This window comes from Canis lupus, chromosome 2, assembly GCF_003254725.2.
Source record: "Canis lupus dingo isolate Sandy chromosome 2, ASM325472v2, whole genome shotgun sequence".
NCBI lineage: Eukaryota > Metazoa > Chordata > Mammalia > Carnivora > Canidae > Canis > Canis lupus.
This window is the reverse complement of record NC_064244.1, coordinates 67475382-67500737: the sequence shown is the minus strand read 5'-3', so window position 1 is coordinate 67500737 and position 25356 is coordinate 67475382. Positions and strand designations below refer to the sequence as shown.

At 48.6% G+C, this 25356-nt stretch overlaps 1 protein-coding gene and 1 long non-coding RNA gene across 4 annotated transcripts; one reads left to right on the top strand and one right to left on the bottom strand.

Annotated features, from left to right (window-relative positions):
- The first annotated feature begins 1585 nt into the window (after positions 1-1585).
- On the top strand, positions 1586-25356 carry LCK (LCK proto-oncogene, Src family tyrosine kinase). 2 transcript variants are annotated; one of them, XM_025447532.2, is made up of 13 exons: positions 1586-1743; positions 16657-16766; positions 17032-17113; positions 17309-17399; positions 17853-17951; positions 18080-18183; positions 18350-18499; positions 18800-18952; positions 19101-19280; positions 21426-21502; positions 21595-21748; positions 21830-21961; positions 24718-25356. In XM_025447532.2, the coding sequence occupies exons 2-13, from the start codon at positions 16662-16664 to the stop codon at positions 24918-24920; spliced, it is 1530 nt and encodes a 509-aa protein (XP_025303317.1). In that variant the 5' UTR covers positions 1586-1743; positions 16657-16661; the 3' UTR covers positions 24921-25356. The 2 variants fall into 2 exon arrangements, with proteins under 2 accessions (XP_025303317.1, XP_035569137.1); XM_035713244.2 differs by lacking the exon at positions 1586-1743 and having other exon boundaries at positions 16633-16766.
- LOC112660141 (uncharacterized) lies at positions 18017-19824 on the bottom strand. 2 transcript variants are annotated; one of them, XR_004813692.2, is made up of 3 exons: positions 19418-19824; positions 18798-19334; positions 18017-18155 (listed from the first exon to the last, which is right to left on the bottom strand). It is a non-coding gene; the product is annotated as an uncharacterized LOC112660141 (long non-coding RNA). The 2 variants fall into 2 exon arrangements; XR_003136723.3 differs by having other exon boundaries at positions 19555-19824.

The window sequence follows — 25356 nt, the reverse complement described above, 5'->3', positions numbered from 1 at the left end:
AGAGAGAGATAGAACAAGTAGGGTGGGGTGGAGGGAGAGGGAGAAGCAGACTCCCTCTGAACAGGGAGCTGGAGGTGGGGCTCATCCCAGGATCCTGAGATCATGACCTGCGCTGAAGGCAGACGCCCACCGGTTCACTGAGCCACCCAGGCGCCCCTCCACCATGCATTTCTAGCAGACCTTGAGGATGTCCCTAAGCTGGCAGCTGTTTCTTTACCTCTAAACTGGAAATGCTATTTCTTACTCCACAAGTAGTTGGGGATGTCTGAAGTGAGACAACACTTAAATACTCAAAAAACATGAACTCTCTCTTGCTGATCCTTGCTTCCGCCAGTGGTATGAATGCTGTTGTGCTGAAGGCCAGAGGGGCCTGTGCAGGGCTCTGGGTCACCATAGGTTTTTTTTACAACATATCTCCTCAGCCTTTGTTTCTGTGTTACCCTCTTTGTCTGACTTTCCAGCTCAGGCTTCCTCTTCCCCCCACCCATTTCCTGTCTCCCCCTTCCCTCTGCAGCTGAGGTGCACACAGCATCAGCTTCCACCTCACAAACCCCAACAATGCTCTGTGGGCTCCCCTCCCCCAAACTGCTCGCTAAGTGTGGGCTCCAGCAGTGGTGACTGTGACACATTTATACTTTCCTATGGGTGGGGCCAAGGCCCAGCTCTTGTGCCTCATAGAGACCGTCCAGAGTTCCTCATAACACTGATAACCTGGCACTTAACCTATGATGGGTGCCACCCTCAGCTTGGCCCAGGGGGAAGGGAGATTCTCAGCCTGCTTGCTGCTCCTGACAAGGCTTCTCTGTCCTGCCTCTAACAGAAAAGACCTGCCAGTCAGCGGCTGGCACCTGGGTGCCTGGGCAGGAGTGTTTGTCTGCCTTCCACCTGTTGCAGGAGATGGTGGCAGGCCCTACATGTCTAACAGGGGCTGTGACCTTGCCTCTTCCTGAATTAGAAGTGTCGCCCTGATGAGTGGGTGTTAGCCTGTCCTCTGCCCCCAGCAGGAGCTGTTAATCTGTCATTCTAAAGACACAAGGTGGTCTAGCCTGCTTGCTTAAACAGCTTGCTGTCCAGCCTTCTGTCTGTAAGAAGCTTACCCTCTGACTCTAGTAAAGTTGTTGTCCCTTGCCCTGAGATGGCATGACAGTTGCTAGGCAGCCGTACTAGCCTGACATCTGACTGTAGCATAGGATGTTTGGCTCCCCAACTATTTAACAGGGCTAGTGTTCTCTCCTCTGACTTGGAAATGGGGTCACCTTTGCCATCTCTAGACTGCAATGAAACGTTCACTCAGCTCTCAGACTGTGACAGCTGTGCCACTCGCCTTTCACTGAAAGCTAAGTGTGTGTCTGCTCACCCTTTGCTCACTGGGGTATAAAGGCTGCCCTTGACTCTCTTGTCCAGGTGCTCCCTGGGGGGCAGGAGGGAGGTTCCATCAAGTGTCCTCTCTTCAGCTCCAAGTGCCACCCTCAGGAGGGCCTGGAGATGGTTAGGACCCCCAGGGGCTGAGGAGTGGGGGGCTCTAACAGCAGGAAGCTTGGGGTGCCGGAGGCTTGTGGTTGGGCTGCTGGGGCCCGGTTGGCTGCGGAGCCCTCAGGAGGAGGCAGGAAGTCAGGGTGGGACGTGGGCGCGCTAAGACAGACGGTGGCCACCTTAGCAAGGGGAGCCAAAACCGTGTGTAAGCAGCCAGGCCAAGCCAGGAGGACCATGTGAATGGGACCAGAGGGTTCCCGGGCCGGGCAGGTAAGGAACACTGGGAACAGGGGTCTCAGGGCTGTGCTGGGAGCCTGACAGTGGGGGCTACACCTGGGCATGGGCATGGGGCTGGGCTCCCTGGGCATCCAGCAGCCCTACAGGCTGGGGAATAGAAAAATCTTGCTAGAGGTCAGGTGGGCCTCATACAGTTCAGCTGGATCACCTCTTGCCCCTGCCACACCGTCAGTCACTGGTCCCTACCTCACTGGGAGCATTTTCTTAGAGATCTGGCACATGGACTGTCAGGTATTTTAAAAAGGCCTCAGAAATCCCTGAGTTCAAGGGCACCTGGGTGGCTCAGTTGGTTAAGTGTCTGCCTTCAGCTCAGGTCATCATCTCAGGGTCCTGGGATCGAACCCCACATTGGGCTCCTCTGTCAGCAAGGAGTCTGCTTCCCCCTCTCCCTCTGCCCCTAACCCCACTCATGCTCACTCACTCTCGCTCTCAAATAAATAAATAAATAAATAAATAAATAAATAAAATATTGAAGAAGAAAGAAAGAAAGAAAGAAAGAAAGAAAGAAAGAAAGAAAGAAAGAAAGAAAGATCCCTAAGTTCAGCCCCTGATCCGATGATGGGTGAACATCTTGAGGCCCAGAGAAGGCAAGACCTCCCTCCCCACAGTACTCAGCAAGGCAGTGGCAGGGCCAGTCTCTGGGAGAGGGTGGTGGCCTAGGCTAGTACTACCCCCCACCCATGGGGCAGGGTGATAGGCTTGAGTCAGGGGACCCAGGAATCCTGTTGATTGCTGGGGCAGACCCCAGGGACAGGAATCGTCTGAGAGAGACAGAGTGAGATTGAGAGAGAGAGAGAGAGGAATCCCTCGGAACATCCGGATGGACACGTGAGAAGTGATTTTAGCCTCAGTGACCAGCAGCGCTGGAGAGGCAGAGGTGTCTTCTTCGGAAGCTGCTGGATACGTGAGGGTATGTTTATCATCTGGGATGGGCCTCCAGGGCGGAAGTGTCTGACTGGAGGTCAGGGAGTCGAAGGACAGAGAATGGGAAGGGAAGAGCAGAGGAAGGGCTATTTTTATCCGAGACTGGGGTGCAGTTGGCCCTGGGCAGAGAACGTCTGCATTTCCATCTGGAAAGTTGCCATTCCTGCCCCTGCTGAGTGTCATGGGATGCCCACCCCCTTCCTCTGGTTTCACCCCTACCCCCCACTGCATGTGTAGGACCAGTTGGTCCTACTGATTGCTGCTTCAAACCCCTGGGAAGTGGAGGCCCAGGAAGGCATAGTCAGCTACCTGCCCACCCCCTCACTTTCTTCTGAACCTTCAGTTTATGGGGGGCATCCCCATGTGAGCCAGACTTTCCAGGTTTCCCTCACCCTACCCTCCACCATTGGAATTTTTTTGACACATAGTTTCCACCTAGTCAGCAGCGTATCCCAGCCTTTCTCTTGTCCCCAAGTCCAAGGCTGGTAGCCTTTTGTGGGAACTCTCCCTGTGCTTCAGAGGGGCTCATCTACACCCTGGACTTGCACCCCTCTCATCCAGCATGTGCTGATAGATTACTCAGGGTCCCTTGCCTTCATGGCTCAGGGACAGAGGTTCTCCTCAAAGGGTTAAGGACCAAGTGATGGGCAAGAGAAAAAGGTGAGGTTCTCAGAGAACAGCCTTCCCTCAGGTGATCTGGAAGGCTCCCTGGAAGTCAACACAGTTCTGAGAAGGACAAAGGCCCATTTTGGAAAGAGGTTATGACATAGCCAAGGGCACTGTCCTTGGTTTCTGTTTCTTGAGAAGCAAGAGAATAGAGCAAGACCAAACACCAGACAGTTAATGGACATGGTGTAGTGCAAAGAACATGGGTTTCAGGGTTAGGCCAACCCAGATACAGTTTTGGTCCTGGCATTTCCTTGAACAATATTGACTTCATCCTCCAGACTCCCAACTCCAGATCACTAATCTGTGAAGAGGCAATAATAAATCTCTCCCTTACAGAATGCTTGTGGGGACCTGTGACATGCCCTGGGTTGTACCTGACACATTGTAGGTACTTAACAGAGGTTAGGTAGTCCCTCCCCTGTAAATAGTGCACCAAAGGGAAGACTGTTCACACCCAGAATTACACCTATTCAGCACCTTGGCTGGCCAGTGCACCACCATTCCCTCACACTTGTGGTGTGGCTTTGCAAATGAGCTTGTTTCCTGTGTTTAGTAGGAGTGAGAACTCTAAGCTGAGCCACAGAGTCTGCTCAGCGTTAGATGAGAGTTCCCCCCACACAACTTCACACTCACCCTATCCCAAACACGAGACATATCACCAGAAAATATATGTGTGCACGAATGGGCAGAGGCAGAAGCAGGTTCTATACACACAACATACACTGGATCTTACAAATCTATACACACCCCCACAGGTCGGTGACTTCAAGGCCAAGCTCAGTTCAGTGAAAGCAATGCTGAGGGGAGCTGGGGGTGGGGGTGGGATGGGGGCCGGGAGGACCAACATACCATCCAGAGAGGTGGCCTCCAATAACAAACTTTGGTGTTGGCTTTAATGTAGCTGGCGCTGCATTTCCAACGCTTGTTCTTTTTTTCTTTTTTTAAGATTTTATTAATTTATTTGAGAGAGAACGAACAGCGAGGAGGGGCAGAGAGAGAGGGAGAGAGAGAGAGAGAAGTAGACTCCCCGCTGAGCAGTAAGCCTGGATCCGGGGCTTGATCCCAGGACTAGAGATCATGACCTGAGCCAAAGGCAGATGCCCAACCGACTGAGCCACCCAGGTGCCCTTCCAATGCTTGTTCTGAAGAATACCAGTTCCATGAGGCACCTGGAAAGGGAATCATTCTGGGGCCAAATCAACATGGCCTCAGCTACAGACTGGCCCATATTAACTTTTCAGTCCAAGTCAGCTTGTTAGCACTCTGAGAGTTCCCCCAGAGAAGGGGCCTGATCCATTCTGTCTAACTTAGCGTTTCCCAAACTACTTTGGACACAGAACCCTTTTTTCCTGGATGACCCATTCCACGCCTACCTTTGAGACAAGGAGAAGAATGGAAGGGTAGGCTATGCAGTGAATCTCCTCAAATGATTGTGTCTCTTGGCAGAGTTTCTGCGTTGGCGGTGGTTTGTTGTTTTTTGTTTTTCAATTACAAAATTAGCACATGGCTGTCGTTAAAAACTCAAACAGTACAGAGGCATAAAAAGAAATATAAAAAAGCAGCCCCCTCTGATTTCACTTCTGGGATGTGTTCACTGAGAACGATTTGGTGTGCATTCTTCCAGATTTTCCTATGAACAGCTGCTGAAAAGGGTAGTGGTTCAAAGCTTAGTCTCTGGAGGCAAGTAGACCAAGGTTCAGCTCACTACTCCGCCACTTATTTGTTTGTTATGAGGCCTCACACAAATAGCTTTACGCTGTTTGTGCCTCAGTTTTTGCATGTGTAAAATGGGTATAATAATAGCCTTTACGTCACGTCATAGGATTATAATGAGAATTACATGAAAACATGCAAATAAAAGCTTAGCACAGATCCTGGCTTAAAAGAATACCTTATAAGAAAAAAAAAAAGAATCCCCTATATATATATATATATACACATATTTAAATGCAAATAGGCTTCTATTCTACATTCTGTTTTGTAACTTGCTTGCCATATTTTTTGTTTTTTTGGTTTTTAGCTTGCCATGTTATGTCTGGGATATCTTTCCAGGTCAATATATGGAGATCGACCTCATTTTCAGTGATTTTAGCTAAATGTCAACTTGGTAAATGGGTAGTGGTGGTGATTTTGCAATGCTACTTCCTGACAAGTATTGCTGTTTTGTGTTGCCAGTGTCGTGAGCTATAGACATTACCAATCACTGAGCTGAAGACAGGCCTATGGCCTCCTATGAAAATGGAGTGACCTGCTAGAGGGGCACTCACTCACCTCTGTCAGAGAGAGCAGGGTTAAATGGACAAGAACCTCTCTATCTGCTCACCTCTGTGTCTCCAGCACTAGATCAGAGCCTGGCACATAGAGGTACCCATTAAATTTTTGTCAGTAGACTGGCCATTTAAGAAAATTGTGCCTCTTCCAACCCACTAACAGAGGTCTAAGCCCAAAATTCTGTCTCACACTGCAGCATTTCCCAAAATATCCTGTGTACTTCTGATGTGGAGTCATTTTAGGGGGTAATGAATGTGAATTAACATATGATATTATGTGTTTTTTATAATGTATATTGATTTCTATCTATGGCTGGTAATACTGGTTTTCCATTTATAGCAGTGAAGTTTCCATTTTAGGTAAATATATTAAAGGTGAAAAGGTGGTTTGTGGAAGTGCCCAAAATCACAAAGGAAAATGAAATGAGGGCACCTGAGTGGCTCAGTGATTGATCGTCTGCCTTTGGCTCAGATCATGAACCCGGGGTCCTGGGATCAAGTCCCACATCAGGCTCCCCACGTGAGGAGCCTACTTCTTCTTTTGTCTATGCCTCTGCCTCTCTCTGTCTCTCATGAATAAATAAAAATAAAATATTTTTTAAAAAGAAAATGAAATGAAAATGAAAATTATTGATAATAGCTAATGTTAGGATTTAGACTAGAAAATGTTCAAGGCTGGTGTAATGATATGCTCATGCTAGCCTCAGTAACAGAGTTGACCTTTAAACAATAGTGGGGTTTGTGTTCTGACCGCATGTAGTTGAAAATCCACATATAACCTTTGACTGCCCAGAAGCTTTAACTACAGTTGATCCTTGATCAACGTGAGGGTTTAGAGGTGTTGACTATTAATGGGCTCAAAAATCCACGTATAACTTTGATTCCCCCCCAAATTTTACTAATAGCGTACTATTACCAGAGCCTTATTGATAATGTAAATAGTTGTTTAACAAATATTTTGTATATGTCTTATATACTATATCCTTACAGTAGAGTAAGCTAGAGAAAAGAAAATGTTAAGAAAATCATGGGGGAGGCACCTGGGTGGCTCAGTGATTGAGCACATGCCTTCCGCTCAGGGTGTGATCCCCAGGTCCTGGGATTGAGTCCCACATTGGAGTCCCCACAGGGAGCCTGCTTATCCCTCTGCCTATGTCTCTGTCCCTCTCTCTATGTCTCTCGTGAATAAATAAATAAAATCTTAAAAAAAAAAAATCATGAGGAAAGGGCACCCGGGTGGCTCAGTCGGTAAGATGTCTGCCTTTGGCTCAGGCAGTGATCCTGGGGTCCTGGAATTGAGCCCCATGTCAGGCTCCCTGTTCAGCAGGGAGCCTGCTTCTCACTCTCCTCCCTGCTTGTGCTCTCTCTCACTATCTCTGTCTGTCTCTCCCTCTCTCTCTCAAATAAATAGAATCTTAAAAAAAAAAAAAAAATGGGATGCCTGGGTGACTCAGCAGTTGAGCATCTGCCTTTGGATCAGAGCGTGATCCCGGATGCAGGGATCAAGTCTGCATTGGGCTCCCTGCAAGGAGCCTGCTTCTCCCTCTGCCTATGTCTCTGCCTTTCTCTCTGTGTCTCTCATGAATAAACAAATAAAATATTTTTTAAAATTATAAAAAAAAAAGAAAGAAAAGAAAAGAAAATCTTGACGAAGATGGAGTATTTGGCTGGCTCAGTCAGTAGAGCACGTGCTCTTGATCTTGGGGTTATAGGTTCAAGCCCCATGTTGGGTGTAGAAACTACATAAAAACAAAATCTTAAAAAAAAAGAAAAGAAAAAAGGAAAGACAAAGAAAATCACAAGGAAGAAAAATGTATTCATAGTACTCTACCGTAAAATATCCAGTATAAGAGGAGCCACACAGTGAAAACTTGTGTTATTCAAGTGTCAACCGTATTCACATTTATTTAGTTTTACTATGTGCCAAGCACATGATAAGCACTTTATGGGATCATCTGTATCTCACATGTAATGCTTACAACAGCCCTACACACAGGTCCCACTTTAATTCCCATTTTGCTGATGAAGAAATAGAGAGAGGCTCCAAAAGGTTTAGTAACCTGCCCAGAGGCCCTCTGCCAGTGAGTGACTAGGAGGCTTTGGGATTGACTGTGCATCACTATGACATGGATACGGTAAGCTGAGACTCTATGACCTGCAGACTCCCAAAGACTAATAAAACAGCATGGTTTGTCAAGCTGTAAGTAAGGCTCCAGGCAGCCCAGGTGGCTCAGCGGTTAGCGCCGCCTTCGGCCCAGGACCTGATCCTGGAGACCCAGAATGGAGTCCCATGTCAGGCTCCCTGCGTGGAGCCTGCTTCTCCCTCTGCCTGTGTTTGCCTCTCTCTCTCTCTCTCTCTCTCTCTCATGAATAAATAAATTAAATCTTAAAAAAAAAAGTAAGCTCCATCCGTCCTGATAAAACCCTTATGTCACAAAATGTGCAGAGAGGTACACAGGGAGTAGACTCGCTGAAAGGGATTTCTAGGTACGTACAAGTTACTAGTTGGAGGGCCTCTACCAAAAATAGCAACTTTATTTTTTTTATTTTTGTTTATTTATTCAAGAGAGACAGAGAGAGGCAGAGAGAGGCAGAGACACAGACAGAGGAGAAGCATGCTCCCCACGGGGAGCCTGACGTGGGACTTGATCCCAGGATCTCGGGATTATGACCTGAACCAAAGGCAGATGCTCAACCACTGAGCCACCCAGGCACCCAAATACCAGCTTTGATATATAGAATCATTGCTCTGTAGCCCATATTTATGGCAATAATTAATAGAATCAGTCTTATGGTCAAGCCACTTCCAGCTCTTGCTTGCATTTAAGAGAAACTTATCTTTTTGTTCTTTATGGATAAGAAACAAAGGGTGTTATATCACAAAGGAACACATCAAAAAGGAGGGAACTCAGGACACATCCTTCTTTTGTTTTATTTTATTTTATTTTATTTTATTTTTAAAGATTTTATTTATTTATTCATGAGATACACACAGAGAGAGGAAGAGACATAAAGGCAGAGGGAGAAGCAGGCTCCCCGTAGGGAGCCTGATTTGGGACTTGATCCTAGGATCCAGGGATCAGGACCAGAGCCAAAGGTGGATGCTCAATCATTGAGCCACCCAGGCACCCTCTTTTAACCATTAGAAATTACTTACCATGCCCACCAATCTTGATTCTTGAGTACTGTGGTGAAGGAACTGGGTGGGCCTCTATAGCCAAGGCTTTTCATTGAACATATACAACTTTGCTAATAACCAAATCTCGCCAAAGAAAAAGGCCAAGAAAGTGTTTTAAGTGATTCCTGACAGATTTTGCCACAAAGTGGCCCAGAGAACCACAATGGTCTGCCATAATATAGCCACTTGACTAAGAAACCCCGGCAAGAAACCTGCACACACTATGGACAGAATGTTCAATACGTGAATAGGTTTATAGTGTAGAGAAGGAAAAATGTTGCGGGCCCCCCCCCCTTTTTTTTTTTTAAAGATTTTATTTATTTATTCATGAGAGACACACACAGAGAGAGAGGCAGAGACACAGGCAGAGGGAGAAACAGGCTCCATGCAGGGAGCCTGATGTGGGACCCGATCCAGGGTCTCCAGGATCATGCCCCGGGCTTAAGGCTGCGCTAAACCGCTGAGCCACCAGAGCTGCCCCCTCCCCCTTTTTAAGGGGACAGAACACATTCTAGGCCCAGCCGAGTGAGATAATGTCTATGGAGTTGATAAAAGTAAATGGGTTGGCAAAACTCAGAACTCATGGTGATATGAATCCTAAACAGGTCTGGGTTCAGACAATCCAGTCCAGGAGCTGCACATAGCCTGGGATTTTTGGTCAGTTCTACACAGTGAACAGGGCCACTCTTGTGTTTGGTGCTATGCTGAAGGGCATGAAGGGGTGGGGAGTGAGGTCTCCTCCACTCTCCAAGTTTGAAATCCCAGGGAGGAGTGGTTCTTTTTATAATTGGCACAGAGTACTCTGTGGACCATGGGCAGCTTTGAATTTGACCAAGAACAGTATAGACCCTGGTCAGAGGAGGTCTAGATCTATAAAATTCCTGCTATTGACCTTGAATTCTGAGTTAGGAGAAGAGAACGTCCTGTTTCAGTCACCCCAGAATCTGCCCTCGTTGCTGGTTCTGAGAACCCTGAAGATTCTCTGGATCTGCTTTTTCTTCCTTTCAAACAATGAGCATTAACTAATTTTTAAAATATTTTATTTATCTATTTGAGAGAGAGTGAGAGAGAATGAGTAGGGAGGATGGGCATAGGGAAAGGGAGAAGCAGACTCCCCGCTGAGCAGGGAGCCTACCCACGGGGGCTTGATCCCAGGACCCCGCGATCATGACCTAAGCCGATTGAGCCACTCAGACAGCCCTGACAATGAGACATTTATATTAAGCTTTATTTTTTATTTTCTTTTTACTGACCTCATTTATTAACCTGGTTAGATTGCTTTGGCTCCCCAGTAATCTCTGTCAAACTAAGACCAGAAGGAGGGGACCCACATTTTGTATAGATAGATGTATCAGTACATGACCTCACAATTATATAGGGACAGGCACAAACCATACATAGTCTCATTCTGTTACACATCCATCTACACCCACAGCCTGGGACAAATCCACAGGTATGCACACAAAAGCAGGATGCTCACTGAATCATGTGCCTTCATATACACAGAGCTGCTTTCACCAGTCAGGTAAATGTACACTTAGAAACATGCATTCCAGGTGGAAGGAGAATTTTCTTGGAGAAAAAGGCCTTTGTCAACAGCACAATGATCAAATTTTTGATGAAGAGTGGCTCCCTACCCTGCCTCCCTGCCCTGTTTCCTCCAAGACCTCTCAGGATCCTCCACCCTCCCCTTTTAGACTTCCCAGGGAGTGAAGAGTAGAGGAGAAAACCCCCAAAAGGAGGCAGGGACCTGATTTGTATTGTGCTGCTGCCTAGAGCCCTCCTGTGCTCTCAGTGTAAACTCTCTGATCTTTAAAACAAGGCTGGTAAAGTACTCTTGTGTTTCTAAACTCTTCCCTCTCAGACTCCATGGCCCTTTCTCTGTTGTACTCCCTACCCGCCTTGGTCATGGGTCCCATGATTTTGAAGTTTTTGCCTACTAAACTATTTTACTTAGGTACTCATTTTCATGTTTTCTCTCTTTCTTTTAAATATTTTATTTATTTGACAGAGAGAAAGGGAGACAGCAAGCACAAGCAGGGGGAGCCAGGCAGAGGGTGAGGGAGAAGCAGGCTCCCCACTGAGCAGGGAGCCTGATGCAGGGCTCAATCCCAGGACCCTGGAATCATGACCCAAGCTGAAGGCAGATCCTTAACTGACTGAGCACTCAAGGGCCCCTCATTTTCATGTTTCCTTTTTTTTTTTAATTTTTATTTTTTTATGATAGTCACAGAGAGAGAGAGAGAGAGGCAGAGACATAGGCAGAGGGAGAAGCAGGCTCCATGCATCGGGAGCCCGACATGGGATTCGATCCCGGGTCTCCAGGATCGCGCCCTGGGCCAAAGGCAGGCGCTAAACCGCTGCGCCACCCAGGGATCCCTATTTTCATGTTTCCTAATTCAAATTTTAATCAGAGACTTCATCAAGTATGCACTGAAGAAACAATAATATAATTTGTCAAACCTTCACAAATTATAGTATAATTTTCCTTCAGGTTTTGCAATACTGAAATAACCTGGTGCCTCCCAGGAGCATGGAGCGTCCAGTAGCTGGGAGCCATTGAGCAAAATCATCTCTGGTATTGGCGGAGCCTAGGGTCTCATGACTACTGCCAGGCCCTACACTCTACAACTCACGCTTTTGTAGAGGGCAGGATACATCCACTCCCTGCAGTTGGACAGCTCCAGGAATACACAGCAAGCCACAGAGGAAACACTAGGGGTCAGATTCCCAGAAGAGTTAGAGTTCCTTTTGGCTTAATCAAGGCACAGCTTGACATTTTCCTCATTCCTGGCCCTAGTCTTTAGGGACATCAGGTCTTCTCTGGTAGGCCCAGACACAGGTCCAGGACATAGGTCTTGTCTTCATGCTGTCCTGGTTCCTGGCTCTATGCCTTGGGGTTCTTCCCTGTGCGGTCCTCCAGCCCCCTGCCCCCGCATGACCCAGTACCAGCTTCCAGCCCTGTGATCTGCAGCCTAGCTTCCTTCTGGCCCTTCCCCTGGCCTCTCCTCACTGCTGTATTCATATTCATCCCATTACCTCAACTCTAAACTTTTCTCATCTCTCTCTTACTCTTTGCTGCAACCTTTGAGAATGTTAGCCTGGAAGGGACCTTACAGATCTAAGTCCAATTCCATCTAATGTTGGCATTCTCTCTGCAGTACCACCAGTCTGTGATCTTCCAAGGCCCACTTGAGTGTCACAAACAGGATGCTCAAGACCTCACTAGATAGTTCATCTTAGGCTGCTTCCAGATTGTTATCAGTGCTTCTCTGGAGGCTTTTGCTGCTCATTAGTCCCTAACCATAATAAAATTAGCTGTCAAAAAGCCATTTGCAGGGGATCCCTGAGTGGCTCAGTGGTTTAGCGCCTGCCTTTGGCCCAGGGCACGATCCTGGAGTCCTGGGATCGAGTCCCATGTCAGGCTCCCGGCATGGAGCCTGCTTCTCCCTCCTCCTGTGTCTCTGCCTCTCTCTCTATGTTTATCATAAATAAATAAATATTTAAAAAAAAAAGCCATTTGCAGGGATGCCTGGGTGGCTCAGTCAGTTAAGCGTCCTATTCTTAATTTTGGCTCAGGTCATGATCTCAGGGTCCTGGGATTGAGCCCCAAGCCATGCTCCACCCTGAGCAAAGAGTTGGCTTGTCCCTCTCCTTCTGCTCCTCCCTTGCTCACTCTCTCTCTCCCTGTCTCAAATAAGTAAATAAATAAATAGATTAAAATATTTAAAAAAATAAGCCACTTGCAGCCATAAATGGCTGGTTGAGCAGGATTTCTCAAATGTCTTTCCCCCACACTCCAGGATTCTTAACAGTAGGGAGGAGAGTGAATTGTACCCTTTTCCTTGAAAGTCTCTTGATTTGGCCTAAAATTCCATCTGTGGGCACCCTGGGTGGCTCAGCGGTTTGGCGCCGCCTTCCGCCCAGGGCCTGATCTTGGAGATCCTGGATCGAGGCCCACGTTGGGCTCCCTACATGGAGCCTGCTTCTCCCTCTGCCTGTGTCTCTGCCTCTCTCTCTCTGTCTCTCATAAATAAATAAATATAATCTTAAAAAATAATAATAAAAAATAAAATTCCATCCGTGTACATTTTGCATTTCCCTCCATAATAGATCTATGCTTAACTATATGAGTAAGGTCAGATAACATTCATGTTCTGGGAAGATGCACACCCATGACTCCTGGTACTCATGAAGGGTTCTGAGTATTTCAGTTTAAGAAACATGAGTTTCAAGGGTGCCTGGCTGGTCCAGTGGTTGAGTGTCTGCCTTTGCCTCAGGGTGTGATCCCCAGGTCCTAGAATCAAGTCCAACATCAGGCTCCCTGCACAGAACCTGTTTCTCCCTCTGCCTATGTTTCTGCCTCTCTCTGTGTGTCTCTCATGAATAAATAAATAAAATCTTTAAAAAAATTAAGAAACATGAGTTTCTAGCAAGAAGGATTATTTATCAATCCCATTCTTCCACCCTCCAAAGTAGGTGCTGGGAGGACTGAATGAGCAGTGGTGGAAGTCTTTCTAAGCTCTAAACTAAGCTAATGGGATGCCTGGGTGGCTCAGCGGTTGAGCGTCTCTGCCTCTGGCTCAGGGTGTGATCCCAGAGTCCTGGGATCGAGCCCCACATCGGGCTCCCTGCATGGAGCCTGCTTCCCCTCTGCCTGTGTCTCTGCCTCTCTCTGTGTATCTCTCATGAATAAATAAATAAAATCTTTTTTAAAATTTAACTAAGCTAACATTTGTGTAAACTTATGAGAAAGGGATGATTATCCCCATTAGACAGGAAAGGAAAAGGAAGAACAATTTCAGCAAAGCCATACAGTAAGTGTCAGAATAGGGGCTAGAACTTAGGTCTCTCTGACTCTGAGGCCTGTCCTTGAGTCTTTTTTCTTTCTTAAGATATAATTGACATGTGTCCTTCAGTCCTGCAAACCAAAATATCTCCACTACTCCCCACTTTCACTTGATTCCAGCATGGATTAGCTTCTCTGACTTTGTTCTGTCCCAAATAGGTTGTGTGAGTTTAACTTTTTAAAAGATTTATTTATTTTACAAAGAAAGCATGCCTGAGCCAAGGGAGGGACAGAAGGAGAGAGAGAGAGAGTTCCAAGCTGGTTCCCTACTGAGGGCAGAGCCCAAGGGCAGGCGTGGGGGAGCCTTGATCTCACGACCCTGAGACCATGATGTGAGCTGAAACCAAGAATCAGATATTCAATTGACTAAGCAACTCAGGCATCCAATATGAGTTTATTTATTTTAAGATATATTTAATTTAAAAAATTATTTAATTTAGCTCAGGTGAGGATCTCAGGGTCCTGGGATCAAGCCCCACATGGGGTTCCCTGCTCAGCAGGGAACCTGCTTCTCCCTCTCACTCTGCCCCTCCCTGCATCAAATAAATAAATAAAATCTTCAAAAAACCCCAATATTTATTTATTAATTCATTTGAGAGATTGGGGGAGGAAGAGAAGGAGAGAAAGAAAAGACTCAAGCAGACTGTGCTGAGTGGGGAGCCCGACACAAGGCTCAATCTCATAACAGCAAGATTGGCCCTGAACCAAAACCAAATGTCAGTTGCTCAACTGATTGCACCACCCAGGCCTCCTTAAAGCAGCCCTTTGGGCCTCCATTTGCTCATCTAAAATCAGAAGTTAGGGGACACCTGGGTGGCTCAGCAGTTGAGCATCTGCCTTTGGCTCAGAGCGTGATCCTGGAGTCTTGGGATCGAGTCTCACATGGGGCTCCTTGCATGGAGTCTGCTTCTCCCTCTGCCTATGTCTCTGCCTCTCTCATGAATAAATAAAATCTTAAAAAAAAAAAAAAAAAAAAAGAAACACTTCTGTTCTGGATGAACCCCCTCCCATCTCATTAAAGGGATGGGAAAATCAGTGGGACTGACCTATAAATCAGTCTAGTCACAGCACTCAGTGCTAAGGGGACGACTGCGCCTGAGTGTTGCAGGAGCAGGGTATTTGGAGGGCTTCACAGAACAGGTAATATTTGAGCTGAGCCTTAAAGGTTGAGTTAGTTCAGTAAGCGGACAAGAAAACATTCAAGGCAAGGGAACCACGTGTGCAAAGGCATGGAGTAAGAAAATAGTATGGGGTGTTTGGGAAAGGCAATGGTAGCTCAGAATAAAGGCTCTATGAGTGTGTGTGAGTGTATGAGTGTATGCATGTGTGTGTAGCAGAATTGAGTGTGGAGGTAGATTTGGTCTTGATATTTAAGCCTCGTGTGTTGGGACGCCTCAGTGGCTCAGCGGTTGAGTGTCTGCCTTTGGCCCAGGGCGTGATCCTGGAGTCCTGGGATCGAGTCTCACATCAGGCTCCCTGCATGGACCCTGCTTCTCCCTCTGCCTGTGTCTCTGCCTCTCTCTCTCTGTCTCTCATGAATAAATAAAATCTATAAAAAATAAATAAAGGTTTGTGGGGGAATGCCTGTGTGGCTCTGTCGATTGAGCGGCCGACTCTCGGTTTCAGCACCGGTAGTGATCTCAGGGTTGTGGGGTTGAGCCCTGGAGGGCTCTGAGCTTGGTAGGGGGTCTATTTGGGATTCTTGCCTCTCCTTCTCTGTCTGCCACCTGGGTGTGAGCTCTCTCTCCAGAATGAATAAATAGATCTTTATTTTTTATTATTTTATTTTTAAAGATTTTATTTATTGTTTATGAGCAGTAAAGAGGAAAGAGAGCATGATTGGGAGAGGGCAGAGGGAGAAGCTGACTCCCCGCTGAGCAGGGAGCCCAAGTGGGCATGGGGCGAGGTGGGTGGGTGCTCCATCCCAGGACCCCAAGATCAAGACCTCAGCCGAAGGCAGAAATTTAACCGAGTCACCGAGGCTCCCCAATAAATATTTTTAGGGGTCATGGGGCACCTGGGTGGCTCCGCCGGTTAGGCATCTAACTCTTGATCTTGGCTCCAGTCTTGATCTCATGGTGGTGTTTAAGGCTCACGTTGGAGCCATTGGAACTGTGCCTAGCGTGGAGCCTACTTAAAAAGGGGGTCTTGAATGGTAAATTGAATTGTATCTGAGGACTAGTGCTTTCTAAGAAGTCCGGAGGAGCAGCCCTAGGGCAGGAGGGGTCTCAGGAGTCTGAGGGGCTTCACAATGACATCTCCACTCTGTTTCAGGCAGAACAGCCTCATTTTTACCTGCTTTATCTGTGAGGTTCTGCTTGATTTTCAGCTGACAGAAAGTTTCCACTGCTTAAGCAAACAAATAAAAAAGTTATGGCCAATAGCATCACTGAAGGGTTTTCAGCTGGTGAGAATGAGAACTCTCTGAAGGAGACTTGTTCTGGGGGAGGCTGGGGCCTGACCTCTGACATTACAGAGCAGGAACCTCTTACTCTGCTTCCTTGGCCAGAGAGGGGAGTTGTAATTAGAAGGTAGGGCACACACACTTCTCTGGTAGGGGAGTACCAAATTTAGGGCTCCCCCAGAGCCTGGGAAAGTGTGTATGATCTCTAGTAGGTAGTCCTCTAACATGGGGGATGGGAGGAGAGACAGGGGTGGGGGAGAGGCAGGAAGTGGGCAACTAGGCTAACAAAGGTATCTGCGGCGGTTTGCCCATCCCAGGTGGGAGGGCGGGGCCTAGGGTTCAGTGGGGGCCCATGTGTGACTCTACTTGTGGCCTGGGGGTTCAGAGGGAGCAACAGTAGGGAGCTCCCACTGACCTGGCCTGGCCCTGCACCACCAGACCCATTTCAGCTTTTCTGTGGCTGGTGAATGGGGGTTGGGAGGCCTGACAATCTCAGGTACTTCTGGAAATTCCCAGGGCAGGTCTTAGGATGTCTGATGTTGGGGACGTAGATCTTGGGGGAGCCCCTTCAGCCCCCTCTCCATTCACCCAGGGACCATGGGCTGTAGCTGCAGCTCAAACCCTGAAGATGACTGGATGGAAAACATCGATGTATGTGAAAACTGCCATTACCCCATAGTCCCACTGGATGGCAAGGCCACGGTAAGAGGCAAGATGGGGGACTTGGTGAGGGAGATGGGTGGAGTATACCAGCCAGGAGAAAGAAATGGATCATCACTGAAAAAAGAGTGGCCCTCTGACCATAGAAAACAGAAAGGAAAGGAGGACCAGATAGGAGAAGGGACTCTCCAAAGTAGTTGGCAAATGCAGGGATAAGATCCAGGCAAGCTGGAGAAGTGGGAAGGGGAGCTAGGATCTGACTCAGGTCTCTTGTTCTCTGACCCCACTTTTGAACCTCACCCCACAGCTGCCCATGCGGAATGGCTCTGACGTGCGGGATCCACTGGTTATCTATGAAGGCTCCAATCCCCCAGCCTCACCACTGCAAGGTGACCTCACAACCAGAAGGGCCTGAAAGTTAAGGGCCAGGGATAGATCCTTGGCTGTCCACCTCCATCTCCGTATCCACTCTCTATTCCTGTCTTGCCTCTCTTGCCCCCGGTCTCTGCTGCCCTGGAACTCCTAAACTCTGTACTGCCAGCACAGTCCAAGCTAGTTCTCCCTGACATCTCCTGTCTTTCCAGACAACCTGGTTATCGCTCTGCACAGCTATGAGCCCTCTCACGATGGAGACTTGGGTTTCGAGAAGGGTGAACAGCTCCGTATCCTGGAGCGGTGAGTTCCCCCTCCGCACCACCATCCTTGCCCGACGGGAGCAAGGGACCGAGCAGTGATTCCCCAGGACCGCGGTCCCTGGGACGGAGCAGTGATTCCCAGGACCGCGGTCCCTGGGGGGGTGGAGCTGGGATCCCCGGTACCGCGGTCCCTGGGGAAGGGGGAGCCGGGGTCCCCGGTACCGCGGTCCCTGGGGAAGGGGGAGCCGGGATCCCCGGTACCGCGGTCCCTGGGGGGGGGGCTGGGATCCCCGGTACCGCGATCTCTGGGAGGGAGCCGGGATCCCCGGTACCGCGGTCCCTGACGGGCTTGCAGAGGGCGCCTTTGGGACAAAATGGGAGGCTCCAGAGTGCTGAGCTGGAGGGTGGGGTGGCATGGCGTAACTGGGGGCTCTGAAGGTTTCCAGCCGAATCCAAGGCCAAGCCGACCCCACTGACTGCCTCTGTCGCACAGGAACGGTGAGTGGTGGAAGGCGCAGTCCTTGACCACGGGCCAGGAAGGCTTCATCCCTTTCAATTTCGTGGCCAAAGCGAACAGCCTGGAGCCCGAACCGTAAGTGGGCACTCCTCGTGGCGAAGGGTGGGAGCAGAGGTGGGGTGCTAGGCTGGCGGTGGATGCTTGAGGGCGATGGAGGAGGAACAGGCCAAACAGACGACGGCCTTCGCTTCTGCCTTGTGCAGCTGGTTCTTCAAGAACCTGAGCCGCAAGGACGCGGAACGGCAGCTCCTGGCGCCCGGGAACACCCACGGCTCCTTCCTGATTCGGGAGAGCGAGAGCACCGCGGGTGAGCGGCGGGGCGGGGCCTCGGGGCGGGGCCTCGGGGCGGGGCCTCGGGGCGGGGACTCGGTGGGGGCCAGGCGGTCCCAGGGAAGGGACGCGGGCCAGGGTCGCCCCTCGCAGGAGGCTACCTTCCCCCGCTCTTGCATTCGTTCACCCATTCTTTCGTCCAGGATCGTTTTCATTGTCTGTGCGGGACTTCGACCAGAACCAGGGAGAGGTGGTGAAACATTACAAGATCCGTAACCTGGACAAAGGCGGCTTCTACATCTCCCCTCGCATCACCTTCCCTGGCCTGCACGAGCTGGTCCGCCATTACACCAGTGAGCCCCAGCGGGAGCCCCTCACACGTGCCCCTGAGGCTCTTTCACCCGTGCCCTACCAGCCTGCCTTCCCTAAGCCCCTCTCAGGGTACCCTCCACCCATCTCCGTATGCTTCCTCGTTACTCGTTACTCGCAGTGGGTGAGCTGCGGTACCCGATAGCCCGGGTGTCGGGTGACAGGCCCACACACCCCCTACCAGTCCATTTCCCCTGGGGACGGGGACTTGGCCCAGTGGGGACTGATGGGGACACCCGAGTCCACCGTATTGACGGCCCTAACCCCCTCGCTTGTGCTCACAGATTCTTCGGACGGGCTGTGCACGCGGTTGAGTCGCCCCTGCCAGACCCAGAAGCCCCAGAAGCCTTGGTGGGAGGATGAGTGGGAGGTTCCCAGGGAGACGCTGAAGCTGGTGGAGCGGCTAGGGGCCGGCCAGTTCGGGGAGGTGTGGATGGGTGAGTGAGGCCCTCCGGGGCTGCGGGGAAGAGGGGATGGGGACGCGTCCGCTGAGGTCGTGAGGGCCTGACAACGTCCTGGTTCTGGCAGCCACCTGGCTCTGGGTGCTAGGGCTCCGAGTGATTCCCCAATCCCTCCCCTCCTCAGGGTACTACAACGGGCACACAAAGGTGGCAGTGAAGAGCCTGAAGCAGGGCAGCATGTCCCCTGACGCCTTCCTGGCCGAGGCTAATCTCATGAAGCAGCTGCAGCACCAGAGGCTGGTCCGGCTCTATGCGGTGGTCACCCAGGAGCCCATCTACATCATCACGGAATACATGGAGAACGGTGGGTGCCGCCACTGTGATCGACCGCTGGGGGGCGTTGTCATCCCCTCTGCCCCTGATAAGAAGATGGAAGAGATCTACCTTTTCGCCTGGTTTAGCACCAAGAGTTCTAGTTTTCCCGGGCCCCTAAAGACTCACCACCACACCAGGGATGGGAAGAGAGTGTGGTGTCGGAGCCTGTCTGGGAGCCCAGCGTAAGGTGGCAGGCTCTGGAATAGCTTTCACTTCTCATCTTCCCTGACCTGGAGTCTTGTTTGCCTTTTTCAAAGCCCTACCTTGATCTTGGGATGCTTGATTTCAAATGTGGATCTCTTGCCACGTTTCTTTATTCCTTTTGACCCTGACTCTTGGGAGGTCAGATCTGCCTCAAATCTCTCTTTTTCAGTTCTAGGTGGGCTCCTTGCCCTCCCTTGGGCAGATTGAGAGTCCCTAAGAAGATGGATAGAAGTTTCTAGGCCTTGCTTTGTCACTGATTTGCTGTGTGACACAGGCCAAGTCTGTCCCATTACTGGTGCTCGTTTTCCCCAAGTATAACATCAGAAATCTAGAACAGTCTCACCGTTCTAGAAAGAATTCAGAATAGTCATTAAGGACTCTAGAATCTGACTGCCTGTGTTAGAATCTTGCCTTCACAATTGTGTGGCCTTGGGCCAATCACTTCACTGCTCTCTGCTATGGTTTCTTCATCTGTGAAATGGTGATAATACTACTGTAGTAACTTCCTCATAGGGCCTTCGTGAGGATGAAAGAGTCAGTGTCTATAGAGCAGTTAAAATAATGTCTTCAATATATTAACTGCTCAGTAAGTTTGTTCTTGTCATCTGGTTCTGATTTTTTGGGGGGTATAAGATCTGTCCCTCTTTCAGAAAGGGAAAAAAGCTCTTAATTGGCTAATGGATTCTGGTAGTAGCAAAAGGTTTTACCATGTGGGCCAACTTCAGTTGGTAGCTGCTTGGAGTTCTGTGTTGAGGATGCTGAGGCTCATTGGAAATGAGTGCTGGGATTGATCAGAAGCATCTGCCATGGCCCCAGTGCAGGAATGGCAGTACATGCCCACATATTGCCTGTGTCTGGGGGACCATTTTATCTTTGGCAACTAATTCAGCACTTGTAGTGGGGATACTTAGGCTAATGCCTTTACATAGGTTTTTTTTTTTTTTAAGATTTTATTTATTTATTCATGAGAGACACAGAGAGAGAGGCAGAGACAGAAGCAGGCTCCATGCAAGGAGCCCGATGTGCAACTTGATCCTGGGACTCCAGGATCACACCCTGGGCCAAAGGCAGGCAGGCACTAAACCTCTGAGCCACCCAGGCGTCCCTACACAGGGTTCTAACCTCTTGAGAAGGGCTAGCAGTCACTAGCTCCATTCTAGCAACTCCCATTCCTGGTCTTCTCTCCTAGTCATCCTCTGCTACCAGATATGGCCTCCCAGGTCCCCAGGCACCTCTTTCCATACTCCATTCAATACACTCAGCACACATTTATCACTGCTTACTTTGGGCTGGGCACTTTTAGTATGAATGGACAAAACAAGGTTCCAGATTTCAGGAAAAGTTCATTTTAGTTATGTGGCACAAACCCCAGGAAAACCAGAGTCTTTGTACAGGAAAAAATTCCAGCATGCCATGGGGAATGTAGATTATGATGCAGTTTATTAGACCTGGTAACATCTAGAGAAGCTTCATAGAGGAATAATCTAGCTGGGCCATGAAAGAAAGAAAAGTAGAATTTTTAGCAGGCAGAGATGGGACAAAGAAACTTGGGGTGAGAGCCCAGTGGTCTATGTGGAAAAAAAATCTCAAAATTGTCTAGGGTGGGTTAAGAGGCAGGAGTGGGGGAATGAGAAGAAACTACAATATGGCCTATGCAGGGCTTTGGACACCTGGCTAAGGAGTTTGGGCTCTACCGTATTGGTGACAAGAAGCTTACAGACTTCTCCAAGCATGCTCCATCCTAGTCCCCAGGAAAAGACTTTATATATCCTGGGCATCCTCACCCTAAATGCACCCTTCTCCATTCTCACCCCTTATTATTCTTTCTTCCACTTGTCAGAGAGCTTCTAGATAGCCAGTTAGGGGAGGAGGGTCTGAGAGCTTTCTGCCAAGGGCAGCTTGAGTCAGCAACTTTTGCTTTCACTTGCAGGGAGCCTGGTGGATTTCCTCAAGACCCCCCCAGGCATCAAGCTGACTATCAACAAACTCTTGGACATGGCAGCCCAAGTAAGCAGATTGGGGAGGGGCTGGGCATGCACATAGCCCACTGGGGTGAGGATGTCTGGCCCAGGACTGCTGACCTCTTACCTGGCCTGCAGATTGCAGAGGGCATGGCATTCATTGAAGAGCGGAATTATATCCACCGTGACCTGAGGGCTGCCAATATCCTGGTGTCTGACACCCTGAGCTGCAAGATCGCAGACTTTGGCCTGGCACGCCTCATCGAGGACAACGAGTACACAGCGAGGGAGGGTAGGTGTGGGATATAAGGGAAGTCTGGGGGCTGTAGGGTCTGGCCAAGCAGACCCAGGTGACCTCATTGCCTCCCTGCAGGAGCCAAGTTTCCCATTAAGTGGACAGCACCAGAAGCCATTAACTACGGGACATTCACCATCAAGTCGGACGTGTGGTCTTTTGGGATCCTGCTGACAGAGATTGTCACCCATGGCCGCATCCCTTACCCAGGTCAGGGCCAAGGGCAGGAACTGAAAGAGTGATGGGGAAGAGCAGCAAATCTGTGTCTGTCCACTCACTTCATCTGTCCCTGATTCAGATTCTGAATCTTTCTAGCTGCTTTTCCTGTATTCACGCAGGACTCCAGCATGCCCAGTCAGGTGCTACATTTCCCAGGGCTGGCTTCCATCTCTGTCTCAAATTCCTTCCTCCTTCAATAATCCCAGCTCTTTACTTTTGACATGGGCAGCCTAGGATGGTAGAAGAGGATCTGGCTAGGGAGGCAAAAGGCCTGCCTTTATTACCAGATCTGCCACTGATGCTAACTTTCTGTTTGGGTTTGATCAGATCACTCTTTCTTTCCCCATCTGTAAATTATGAGATTAGAACAGTACCTGGTCCATACAAAGCACTCAAGAGTGTTAGGTTTTATTATTATTATTTTTAAAAGATTTATTTATTTCAGAGAAAGAAAGAGAGCAGGGTTGGAGGGGAGAGGGAGAAGGAGAGAGAATCTCAAGCAGACTCCCCTCTGAGCATGGGGCTCAATCTCGCGACCCTGAGATCATGGCCTGTGCCAAAATCAAGAGTCAGACACTTCACAGACTGAGCCACCCAGGTGCCACTAGGTTTTATTATTAATCATCACTTTGGGCAAGTGACTTTACCTCTCTGAGCCCCAGTTTCCTGATATGAACAAACAAGACTGTGAAAGATCTTGACTTCTAGTGGGTACTCACTAAACACTGACTTGCCTTCCCTCTGAAACTCACCATCTAAAGAATGTGAGAGACATATAAACTAATTCCTACCCTCTCCCATCCCTTCCTCCAGTCTCTGGACAGAGTCCTTTACCCCTGAATTCAGCCCAGATGGATGGAATTTTTTGAAAGGAACTTCTAGGACACTCTAGGGAAAGGAAATAGGACACAAAGACAGAGTAGAGAGGTCATGGAGCAGATTTGTTGAAGCTTCTCACATCACCAGAGCAGTATATATAGAACTTTGCTCCTAGGAAGGTAACGGCACCTTAGCAATAATCACACCTCGGATAAACCTCATTGGCTACGATACTGCCACTGGGCAAAGCTAGGTAAAGTTACTTTAGAACCAGGTGAGAGCCTTAAGGCCTTCTCTGCCTGGGATTGGCCCCACCACAGAGTCCAAGGGCAGCACGAGGACTAGAACTTTAGTCAGCCTGCCAAGGGTCATTACTGCTCCTCCACTGTGCCCATAGAGGTAAACCCATAAAGAATCTCTCTGTTAGGAAAAAAAAAAAAAAAGCATGGAGCACCTAGCTGGTTTAGTCAGTATTATATGCAACTTGTGATCCATTGGTCATAGTTCAAGCCCCACATTGGGCATGGAGCCCACTTAAAATTAATAATAATTTTTAAAAAAGAAAGCATTGAAAGCATGATGATAATTGGCAACTGACACATGGCTTCAGGGTCAGAGAGACAATGGGGAATAATGGGGACCTGGGTGTACTTGCCTCTATTCAGAAGATGGTTGCTACTTAAAAAAAAAAAAAAAAAAAAAAGATGGTTGCTACTAAGATATAGATAGGAACCCCCAAAATAGATATTTTCTTTTTTAAGAGAAGCCAAAACTTGGAATTTTAGGAAAATTTGCCTATATCCAAATATTGATGATTGATTCAAATTATTTAAAAACATTGAAGAGGGGGGCATTTGGGTGGCTCAGTTGATTAAGTGTCCAACTCTTGATCTCAGCTCAGGTCTTGATCTTGGGTCTTGAGTTCAAGCCCTGCATTGGGCTCCATGCTGGGTATGGAGCCTACTTAGAATAAATAGATAGATGATAGATAGATAACACTATAGGGGTCAAACCAAAGTATGTCTATGGGCTATATTTAGTTTGGGTGCAGACTATGACTTTGCACCCTTGGCTCTAGCCATGGGCATTTAGTTCCCTTGTCTGTGTCCTCTAATATCCTGATTTTAAGGGATATCCTGAAATTATTTAATCTGGGTCATGAAGGTGCCTGGTGAATCTACCTTATGCAGGGTCTGCTCTGCTGAGGTCCAGGACCCATTTGGCTTCTTGATGCAGCATCTCATGTGCCTGGTCCCCAAACCCAAGAAGCTTCACCACTGTGCTGTCTGTGGCTCCCATACTGCCCTGAGCCCTGACCACCTCATCTTTCCCACCAAATCATAATAATCACAGATATTTTTCATGAAGCATCTCCTCTCCAGGCACTATACTTGGTGCCATATATGTAGTGTCTCATTCAATTTTCATAACAGCTGTATAAGGTTGGAGATACTGTTTAATCCATTTTCCAGATGAGAAAACTGAGGCTCAAAGAGGAGACATGGCTTACCCAAGGTCTCACAGTGAACATATAGGTGTTATTGAGTGCTTGAGCCATAGCAGACACTCCAGTGGCATGACTGACATTTGGCAGGTACCTGAAGTATATGGTCTTACTTTTTTTTTTAACATTTTATTTATTTATTCATGAAAGACACAGAGAGAGGCAGAGACATAGGCAGAGGGAGAAGCAGGCTCCCTGCGAGGAGCCCAATGTGGGACTCGATCCTAGGACTCCAGGATCACGACCTGAGCTTAACCACTAAGCCACCCAGGTGCCCTAGTACATGGTCTTACTACTGATGAAGACCAAGATCCTTTTGGATTGGTGCTCACATGGTACCAGTTAAATATTCTGAGCATCACCTCTGCTGTGGGTTTCCAAAGCCTGGACCCTTGATACTGTTTCTGAACCCATCAACCTCTAGGGATGACCAATCCTGAGGTGATTCAGAACCTGGAACGAGGCTACCGCATGGTGCGACCTGACAACTGTCCAGAGGAGCTATACCAACTCATGATGCTGTGTTGGAAGGAGCGCCCAGAGGATCGGCCAACCTTTGACTACCTGCGTAGTGTGCTGGAGGACTTCTTCACAGCCACAGAGGGCCAGTACCAGCCCCAGCCCTGAGAGACTTAGGGGCCTGGACTCTTCCCTCCATCTAGCAAACCTGGCTGGGGGAGAATCAGTTCTTGTGTCATACCCATGTAGCCTATGCACATCTGGACTCTGTGTGTGAATTCCACCCACGGGTGGCACGTACACTTCTTGTGTCTTATACAGGGGTTCTATAGTTGTATGGGCTCTGCATGTGTCCTATAGATGTGTGGCATGTGTATATATGTCTTGGACACCTGTTCAAGTTGTCCCCTTATGGGCCCTTCTACTTCCTAAGACCACCAGAGAGAAGAGAGACACCTGTGATTGACACCAGCTTCTGTCTGCCCCCTTTTCCCTTTCCATCAAGAAGTTCCTTGAGGCTGGGGCCTTATTTGATACCTCTGTGTGCTCCTCCTTGGTGCCTGGCACACATTAGGAGCTCAATAAATGACTCTTTTGATGAGGA